This window comes from Scatophagus argus, chromosome 13, assembly GCF_020382885.2.
Source record: "Scatophagus argus isolate fScaArg1 chromosome 13, fScaArg1.pri, whole genome shotgun sequence".
NCBI lineage: Eukaryota > Metazoa > Chordata > Actinopteri > Scatophagidae > Scatophagus > Scatophagus argus.
The window spans coordinates 14,278,365-14,288,914 of record NC_058505.1 but is presented as its reverse complement, the minus strand read 5'-3'; the positions used below and the strand labels follow the sequence as shown (position 1 = coordinate 14,288,914).

Genomic DNA, 10,550 nt, shown 5'->3' with positions numbered 1-10,550 from the left:
AAAAAAGGAAGAAGTTTAAAAGAATATTTATTAATACATAAAAAAAAGCATTTACAACAAATACCTACGTGCTTAAATCAGCACAGCGTTAAATATTAAAATCATGATTAAAAAAAACATCACTGTAAAACAGCAAGTGGTCACACACTTCACACTTGATATACACAGAGAGATGATCATTAGCCGAGAAAACGTGATGAAGTCAACCTCTGCTCTGTCTATCCACTGAAACCAACCAGTGTTTTGTGTCCTAAATGTTCTAAATTCAGAGGACGATGTGCGCAGCAGATGTAGCCGTTTCTGTTAAATAACTAAGAGATTGGTCCAGGTGTATAGTTGGGCCTTAGACTGCAAATGTCCTCATGCTGGTGGTGCACCACCTATATCACCTTTATAAAAGTGACTCGGTTCTTACAGTTTTGCCACTGCGTCTGGTGTCCTTTACGGACTTTTCCATCATCATCCTCGCCTTGTCCTTGTCTTCCATTTCCTTATCCAAAACCGCATTCTTCTCCTTTTCCTCCTTCAGCCTCTTCTCTTCTTTTCTTTGTTCCTTCTCCTCGTTTTTCTTCATCTCCTTCAGCTTTTTCTTGAGGGCAGACCGGTCGCTATGGCTGCACACGCCCAGAGCCTGACAGCAGCAAAATGAAACGGCAAGAAGACGCACGTGAAAGTAAACAGAAGATACAAGAATTCTGAACGGGTTCTGACCCTCCGACCAGATCTGATTTAAAAACTTCGCAACATTAAATACTGTCATAATTGTCAACAAATTTGGTTTAAGCCCACTAAGGAGGACAGAGGCAGCCTCACTAATGTGATTACTACAGTCACAGCCTTGCAAATGTATCAGCATGGATTAAACCAGTGGTTCTCAAAGTGGGCTTCACAATGACAACATGTATGACTATTTTGGCCATGGGTTTCAGATTTTATTTATTTATTTAAACTATTAAATATTTGTACTGATATGTAAATTCTAGTATGGAATTGCTCTGTATTTAGCAGTAGTTATTTTTTCTCCAAACAGAGGAAGCACTGAGATCTTCAATTCAGCAATAAATACAGTAAATCTGAAATATAAATGAAAATGCACAATTATAAAACGAGACAGTTTTCAGAACTGGAAAAAATAAATCAAAATATAAATATCCAGTTATATCTATGAAATAAAATATCTAGTTACATGGCTACACACACACACACACATATATCTATACATGTATGTGGATTAGTACAAAATAAACAGCTGAAAACAGCTTAAGTTCTGGGAATCTGTCAGGGATGGCAGTATTGAAAAATGACACGGAATATAATAAATAATAGGACTACTGCTAATTAATTAGTTGAACTGGAAATAATCAAACCGCTATGAAAATAAAATGTTCAGGCCAGGGATGTAAACAGCTGATTAGTTAGGTCTTCAAGCTATGCATATTGGAGTGGTTTAAGATGCATATGCTTGATCAGAATCCAGTTTTCTACAATGGTTAACTTAATTTGACAAAATGTATGTAACATACAGAATCAGCGTATCTGTGCCTACCACATTCGATAAGTGATTCGGTTTCCCTTGGCATCCTCTGAACTGCTCACCTTGAGTTTCTCACCGTCCATGCTGAGCAGCTGCGTCCCATCCACACCTCTCGCAGCAAACTCAGACGCGTACTGGTCCATGTTCATGGCGACTAACCACAGACACACCTGCTGGTTGTTCCACTCCAAGACGGGTCGACTTTGCCACTGGTTGTTGTTATTGGTGGGAACTGGCTCGTCATCCAATGTCTGACAGGACACCAGAGACAAGACACAGACAGAGTGAGGATGAGTGAGGAAGAAGGAGAGAAATGAGAGAAAACGGTATTTAAAGATGACAGTCGACTTGGGAAAAAAAATGGACAAAGAGTGAACCATGGGGGGAGGGGAAGGAAGAAAAAGAAAGTGAAGGACAGACTCACCTCAGAGGAGGAAAAAGTGAAAGTGTGAGAGTGTCCAGAGAGGGAGAGATCAGAGACATGACCCACCATGCTGGAGCTGCACACTGGAGAGCCAATACTCTGGAACCAAGAGAAAGAGGCTGCCTGCATACTGTGCTTCAAGTGTGTTGTATGCAAACCCATGCATGTGTGTTCATGAGCTATCAGATAGTTCTGACAGAGGAGGAGGGCAGCACACAGAGAGCCTAAGTTAAATCCTCGTTAGTCCAAGTACATGTCAGCGTGGAGATTTTATGAGTTTCTTTTCTTACCTGATCTCTTCTACCTGTGGTGGTCAGGTAGGGTAAACTGCTGCTGGACACAGATCGAAGTCTCTCCCTGCCTCTCTCACCCTCCTCTTCTTTTTCTCTCCCTCGCTCACCAAACCAAGGAAAGGGCAGGCAAGAAGGCATGGAGGTGACCGAACCCGACGGAGAAACTCCAGTGGGCTCGTCCACCAATTCACCACATGATCCACTGGTTGAAAACAGAAGTTAAATATTCGGATTAAAAACAAATACCTACATACTGTGAGGGGCGGCATTATGCAAGTCAAACAGATATTAGTTCTGAATGGCTTTTATTTATTCCCCCGACAAGCCATGAAATTTAACATTTAATGCCAATTGTGTCATTTTTTTATGCTTTGCTGTGTTTTTGTGCGCATGTGTAATCACACCTGTTTTTTATGGACCTTTTGCAGTGTTTATTGCTTCTCCTTTTGCTGAGAGACTTGCGAAGGCCACTAAAAAAGATGCAAATTATAATCATGAAAGGGATCAGAGAAAGTAAAGTATACCACCAACACTCAACCAGCCACTGTAGTAAATAAGCAGACATTAGCTGACAGGGATACTATCAAGTAATATCAAAACAAATGTTTTGTGATATTGTATTCCAAATCTAAGACAAACAATAGAGTCAGAGACCCTGCACCTGAAGTCAGGAAATTTCCTTTTGGACTTTCTGGAAGTGGAGGATTTGCATGGTGAGGGAGTGACAGTGTCGGTGATGGAGATGGGAGGCGTGAAGACGAAGCTGGTGGGAGGCTGAGGACTGAGTGCTGAGAAAGACGAGGTGCTGGACAGGTCGCTTCTGCTGCTCCTTTGGACCACCGTCTGAGTGGACAGCGACTGGCTCTCCTGCTGTTTCTGAACTTCAGCTTCCTAAAAGCAACACAAGGACGTATGTGTGTGTGTGTGTGTGTTTTAACAGTCAGACATTTGCTCAAACAGCAAATTCAGTGTCAGTTTTACAGCTCTGTCTCCTACCTCTTTTCTAAAGCTCTCTCTGAGTTTGTCTCGAGAGGGCGGGTGGCGCTTCGATTTCTGGGCCAGCTGAGCTCTGGCTATGTGAGCACTGGAGTCTAGACGTCCCGTATCAGGAACTGGAATATACCAGTCTGGACCTGAGACACAAACACAGTTGATTTTGTTCGGTCAAAAAAGCAAGTTTTCCAATGTTTAAACAATACAAAAAGCTCTGAATTATAAATATAGCATAAAGAAATAAAAAAATAATTCTGATTTTTACTTTCCAGTAGAAAAACAAAGTCAAAGGAACATACACACAACAAACTATATACTCTACAGTCACAGCAACTGAGCTGTTTACCTGTGACTGAAGAGTCCACAGAGTGGTTCTTTCTGTCTGGCTCTTTCCTCTCCACCTGTGCTATCTGAGATAAACAGTGTGAAACAATGGAACAGAGGAATGGCAGGCTCAGTAAAATAAATCCGGACAGGGCTGAGAAATCTGCTCTCACCTGGCTTTGCAGTCTTTCAACTGTGGCTCTGTGAAGCTTTTCTCTCTCCTCCATTTCTCTCCTCAAATCAGCTTCTCTTTTCTCCCTCTCCTCCTCTCTGAAAAAAGTTTAATTCCAAATTTATGGTTGGGAGGCCCATGACTCACATATATACATACAAGTACGTACAAGTAACGTTCCACATTTACAGAGAAATAAGTGGATTGGCTGGACTGGATAAATACCTGCTGTGGTATTCTCTGACCAGTCTCTTGGCTTTGTTGTATTTGATCTCCAGGCTTTCTGATTGGCTCTGAGCATCAGCCAGGCGCTGGCTCACAACCCTACACAGTGTCTGGGCCTCTTGCCAATACCTGATAAAAAGAGCGAGGGGCAGTAACACCCTTCTTAACCATCATAGTTTTCAGAATGTTTCTCAACATGACTATTCTTTTGCAGGCTATGAGCTCCCACTAATCTGCATATATACTATATCTGTCAAGCCTACCATGGCAAAATGAATTTCTACGATACATGCAGTATGCAGTCCATAGGATCGTACTTCTCTAGTTTGTCAGCTTTCTCCTCTCCATCCTCCACTCTTTGCTCCAACTCGTCCTTCTGGCTCTCCCAAGAGGCCTGCTGCTCCTCCAATGCCTTTAACTAGGCAAACATACAGAGTAAGAATAGATCATCATATGTATATGAATAGATCATATACATATGTATATGTCTGTGACTAAACACCAGAGATAAACGTCACACGTCAGAAAAAAAAGGCCCGTTTGTCGTTTATATCACACATTGAAAAACTATTCTTAGAGCTGGAGAAACTGTATACTTCTTTAATCCTCTTACTTCAAGAGTTCTGATACAACAAATGAAGTGTTCACTGATCTGACACAGTTGGGTAGAAGAAAGCCAGATTTTCTTTTGCCAACCTAGTTATGTCACAGCAGTGATTACTTCAAGGCAAAGGCAGAAAAGCAGAGAAGTGTTGGAACGCGGCCCGTGTCCTACTAACTCCACACCGAGCCATCGCGCACACACAGTTAAATAGGTCAGACTGTACCAAATGCGCATGCAAAGGTAGTGTATTCAGGTACAGTTATTGGTTTGTGTGTGTGTTTGTGTGTGAGAGAGAGAGAGAGAGAGAGAGAGAGAGAGAGAGAGAGAGAGAGAGAGAGAGAGAGAGAGAGAGAGAGAGAGCCCTCAGTCTTAGATGAGTGACCTACCTTTTCTCTAGCGTGGTGAAGTTGAGCTGCTCTGCTTCGTAGTTTTGACTGAAGCTACAATGACAAAAAAGGTGGAAAACCAAATAAACACGATCTGTTTTGGGACAATACAGTACATATGAAGAGAGATCTACTGATGGAAGGCAAGCGGTGGTACTGACAACGATCTGCTTTTTCTTTAAAATGTAAAGCTATGGTAAAATGAGTGTACACGTAACTGGTATTTAAATTTAGTCGCAATCTGATATCCAACAGTAGGATTGCTGTATATGTCCGATTTATGGATGTTAACTAAGAAATTCATCATGAATGTGAAGTACCTGCTGGTATTTGAGGCAGAGCTGATGGTTGTCCAGGCTGGACAAAACAGACACATCCTCCTCTTCGTCTTCCTCTTCTTCCTCGGCCACTGAGTCCCTCTCGGACACGCTACTATCATGATATTCATCTCCAGGCGCGCCTTCTCTCTTCATATATGAGAAAGCACGCATACACGTACACACACACAAAGAAGCACAATCACACCATGTGGAACTGTTAACACGGCTTAAAGTCTTCTCCTCTTTTAGAAAACAAACCTTTCTCGATGTTTTATCCATTTCCAGGCTTTCATTGATCAGTCGCGCCACCTCGCTCTCCACCCCCTCCTTCTCTCGGCCAATCAAAAACCTGAAGCCAAACAGAGAAACCAGTAAGAACTGTGAGCAATCAAACCCAACCTATTTCACAGTACACATTTTGACATGTCATAATTACATAAACAATAGCATGTTTTTCAGTGAGCAAGCGTGTACAATTCCAGCCATCATTTTATCATTTACCCATGTCTCTTTGCTACTGTGGCAAAACTTCCTTGGTGAATATTTATCATTCTCTAAATGATGCTGTGTTTACAGACACCCACGTCCCAAATTTGAACTGAAAAGGATCCAATTCACAAGTGTTTGGAAAAATTATTTTTCAAAGCAAAAGCTCAAGTGGAGGATATGAAAAGAAAATTATGGCAGCCATTTCTGGCTTTAAAAGCCGAGATGCTGCCTGGCATCTGAACCTACAAATCACAGGTGTTCTACAGGTGTTTTCAGTACGAAAGGCTGGCAGACAGCCCAAACACTGTTATGTTTAGGAAAATGGATTTCAGAAATGTCAGGTATGTATGACGTGTGGGCCAAAACTCAATAGATTTTGTTTTAAAGACTCTGGGGGGAGAAAAGTTGTATTTATCTTTCTACCGTGGTTTCATCCTTAAATGACTTCAGCTGTGTAACAAACATTTAGACGTCTGACTCGGTTACTGATTAGGTGGACTATTTTTTGTAAACTGACAAATCAAAACACCAGGCCAAAAACGCATCACTAAAGAGAACGTTAGACACACATGATGGCTTACTTGACGAGGCCTGATGTGTTCTTGAGGACTGTGGCTGCGAACAGCTGCGACACTCCAACCAAACTCACCCCATCCACTTCCACTATCTGGTCATTCACCCGAATCCTAACACATTCAGTCAAAAGAAAATCTCATGTAATTAGAGCCAAACTAAATCCCCAGTGAATGTGAGACTGATGCTGACAGGCACCTTCCATCTTTCTGTGTTGCCCCTCCTTCAGTGACTGTTTTGACAAAGATTCCCAGTTTTTCCAGTCCCTGGTCGGCTCCAACACCCATTCCTATGATACTGATGCCCAGACCATCATCCCCTACAAGGAAAACACATGAGGAATTTATCTTCAGATTAACAACATTAGTCCGGGAGACTGTTTGCACCATAACGAAGCAGGAAGTATGTAATGAAAAGAGTGAGAACGCCTCTTGGGAGAAATGTTAGATGTCAGCCTTCATGACACATAATTTCTTACATAATTTCTTTTGTTTCTGGGATCTGGTGAGGGTACACACCCTTTTCTATCTCCACTGGAAAGACATCCATCCTGTCCACCCTCTTCTCCAGCTCATACTCAGCCGAGGCCGACACAGGGTCAATGTCCTCATTGTGTCTGTCGTACTCTGCGTTGGAGTAAGTGCAGTACACCTGAAAGACACGATTCAATGTGCGTTTAAGTCACTGCAGCGGCCTCAGCTTGTGTCAACCTGGATATCAGATTCAGGCCTACTGATTTAGCTTTTGACACAAAAAAAATCACTGATTATGTTGACAAATCTGTCAGAGTAGGAGATTCAGGAAGATTTGAGCAAACCGTTCAAGCATAATTAGAGGATTGCAAAAAATCTCACTAAACACACACATACTTTCCATGTGTAAATTACTGATACAACACTGACAACTGACAATAGTTTGTTATGAACTGAGTTAGATGAACGGCATACAAATTAACAGGAATATTTTCTTCACTTATATGTCAAGGGAACTCTGAGCCGACACAACCAAGCATGTGAGGTCTTGCCTTTCTCCTCGTCCGCCTCTAAATGATTAGAAACATGGCTTTGGGCTAACACTTCTCTCATATGGATTCAAATGTCAGCTGTAGCTGACAGTCACACAAATCACCAATCTCCTGTAAAATGCATGAATTCAGACACACATGACAATCCAGCTGTCACTAAGGGGAATAATGAAGGCTGAAAATCTGGATAACTATTCCTTACCTTGATTGGTGAGGAGGAGAACTTGACTTTTCTCTTTGCAGCTTTCACTGCATCTTCATCCTCCTGTTTGGCCACTTCAGGCACACCTGGAATTTCCTCATATTGCAATAAAAGCTCACTTCCTGTATGTGCAGAGTTTTCCAGTTCCTGTCTTGGTGATGTCGAATGCTCTGGATGAGACTGGGATTCCTGCTCACATACAAAGGCCTCGTTCTCAATCCCCCAGATAACTGCAGATCCTGTCTGGACTTGGCCTCCTCCTCCATTATCTTTTTCATCACTGGCCTCACTGCACTCCTCATTCTTCACTTCCTCATTGGCATGCTCCTGTTGCAGCTCCAATGTTGAATCTTCTTCTTTCTCACTTTTCTCTTCTGTTTCAGTCCCTTCCTTCTCTCGACTTCGTTTGCATTCTTCTTCTCCACATATCCTCTTCCCTACACTGTGAGAGCCAACTTCCTTGTCGATACCCTCCTCTTGCACCATGCCTCTCTCTTTCACTTCAGCACTTTCTTCATCAGTCTTTTTCTCCCTGTAGTCCCCCTTTTTTGCTGACTTTTCATCTCGTGCAATGAACTGTCTGCTCTGCCCCTCCCACTGTTCATTCACCTGCCAATACTTGTCTCCTCCACCTTTCCTGTCATCCTTAGTCTCTTTCTTACATGACATGTTGACCGATAACTCCTTCAGGTGCTCTTCTGGGGAAATGAATGGCCTTCTGCCTCCTACTCTTAGATCCACTCCATTTTCCAGCATAAATAGTGTTGTTGCCATGCTGGGCTCTTCAAAAACATCATCCACCAGGTCTTGCACACTTTCTTCTGAAACTTTGCTCACACACTTTTCCCCCTCATCTTTAAGACGATTTTTGGCCTCTTTCCTCTCCTTTTCTTCTTCGTTCTCGTCACTTTCCGATGACTCATTCTTCACGTCAACTAATTCTGCCCTCAGTGGTACCTCAGGTGTCAAGCAAGGGTGAAGAGCTGCGTCTTCTGCCTTTCTTTCTCTCTCTGTTTGTGATCCTGTGGTTGGGCCATGTTTGTTGAGACAGGAGGGAGATGTGTTAGATGCTTTACTCGGGCCATCCAATACAGGAGATTCAAGGTGTCCTGTCAGTAAGACCTCTGCAGGAGGCTTTGGCAAGGAAATATTAATGATGGGTAGGTTTAGGGATTTGTGCTTGTTAACGCTATCCTCTTCTGTGTGTATTCCTTTCCCACTTGAATCTTGCCCCTTTTCTTCCTGGCTGACACCTCTTCTCTCCTCTTCCTCTCCTCCTTTCTCATCTGCCATCCCTTTGCTTCCCCTGCTGGTAATACCTTTAGAAACCTGTGCTCCACTGCCTTCACCCACCATCACCTTTGTTTCAAACAACCTGCGGGTTACAGAGAACTTCTGAGCCAGAGCAGCTCTGTCGATATCCACTATCTCCTCTGATCTGGATGGTTTTTCTAGCAGAGAACATTCTGGAGTAGAAATGTTGGCCACAGTGTTCAGAATAGATGAGGAACTGATGACTGAATGTCTGGAACGACAAAAAAGTGAAGTATGGGGCTGCAGGTTAGCATTATGGGGAGAAAAGAGGGGTGTGGAGCCAGAACTGAGCACTGGACCACCATCTTGTTTCTGCTGCTGACTGTCCATTTGCAGGAAGATGTTTTCTCTGATTTTGGTCCCCCTGGTGCTGTGAGCCCTCCCTCTGCTGCACATGGCGGAGCTGGTGCTGATGTTAGACATTATCGAATCTGACAGGCTGGGTGGCAGCCCGGTTGAGTACACAGCAGAGCGCTGGGCAGCGGCAGCAGTAGCTTTGGTCCCTGGTTGCAGACTGGTTCCAGTGTCAAATGAACATTTGATGGCGTGGAAGTCAGACTTATAGGTTATCCTGTGAGGGGAGGCACTTCGACCTTTGCTGTCTGCCCTCATCATTTGGGAATTGAGTTTTCCGTTAAGTGAGAAAAAACTGTGGAGAAGATGAGGAAGAAGCTTTTCACAGCTAATGAAAGCACCTGGACAAGTTTAGAGCAGGTAGATAATGCGTGAGGATTTGCTGGTACAGTGGAATGGTAGCAATAAGGCAGTAAATATGCTGGATAACAGAGCTGGTGTTTTAAGAGGTTACTGAATTTGTCTGATGACAGTAGGTGACAAAGCAGACTCTCGGTCTTGAAACTTCATTGTCAGTAGCAGATAGTCTTCAGTTATTAATTCAGCATCACTGCAGCAAGAATCACCTGCAAGAGTGGTTTGAGAAACGGTTAAGCAGGCCGTAAACACATTCAGTGAGGTCAAGTAACACAACCCATTAACGCGAATTACTGCAGAGACAAATCATCAAGTAGTTTACTCATGACTCGCAGCTATCAATGACAGAACTAAAATGGAAAAAAAATTCAAGCTGAGTACTCACACTGACTGTGCAGCTGGTGAATTAACGATTGTCAGCACCTTCGAAAACACAAGACGTAGCCATTGGGCGTCCTTGTTACACAGCTAGTTACAATTAACTTGTTTGCAGGAGCAATGAAGTTCTTCAGCCAACCGCTGCTTTCGCGTGCTGCCGGAAAATGAGAGGATAGAGACACATTGATGATATAAATGTCTCAGTTGAAAACGCTTATACTTCATTAATTGATAGTAAGAGGGATTTACTCTTTTTCGTACTTAATGTCTTGGCATTATATGTCAAATTAGGTGAAATATAACTCCGTTTTGTTTATTCAATTTGCAAAGTTAATTAGCTGAATCTAACCCTAATTTGATGGCTGGTGTGTGTGTTGTCTTCTATTTACTATAGCCTACACCATAACGTTAGGCTTGTGTTCCCTGAGTCCTAAAAAAACCCCATAAATGTTGTGCCGTTAGCCTTAACGCTAACTTTAAATTTGCCAAAACATGGCCACTCCAAATGTGTTACAGAGTTACGGAGGAGTAGTTTACGACGGCATTTGAAGGAAGCAAATCTCACCAACCTGCGCGGAGTGCGC

General features: G+C 42.9%; 1 protein-coding gene across 2 annotated transcripts; it reads right to left on the bottom strand.

Annotated features, from left to right (window-relative positions):
- Positions 1 to 10: 10 nt before the first annotated feature.
- Positions 11 to 10,550, bottom strand: LOC124069105 (neurabin-2-like). Of its 2 annotated transcripts, none has more exons than XM_046407874.1 (19): positions 10,536 to 10,550; positions 9,974 to 10,120; positions 7,564 to 9,797; positions 6,856 to 6,988; positions 6,536 to 6,656; positions 6,346 to 6,450; positions 5,534 to 5,624; positions 5,276 to 5,422; positions 4,956 to 5,009; positions 4,283 to 4,383; positions 3,966 to 4,094; positions 3,742 to 3,838; positions 3,591 to 3,654; positions 3,248 to 3,384; positions 2,913 to 3,142; positions 2,656 to 2,721; positions 2,249 to 2,453; positions 1,597 to 1,785; positions 11 to 631 (listed from the first exon to the last, which is right to left on the bottom strand). In XM_046407874.1, exons 3-19 carry the CDS (start codon positions 9,490 to 9,492, stop codon positions 392 to 394), a joined length of 4,038 nt encoding a protein of 1,345 aa, XP_046263830.1. In that variant the 5' UTR covers positions 9,493 to 9,797; positions 9,974 to 10,120; positions 10,536 to 10,550; the 3' UTR covers positions 11 to 391. The 2 variants fall into 2 exon arrangements, with proteins under 2 accessions (XP_046263830.1, XP_046263829.1); XM_046407873.1 differs by lacking the exon at positions 10,536 to 10,550 and adding an exon at positions 10,316 to 10,461.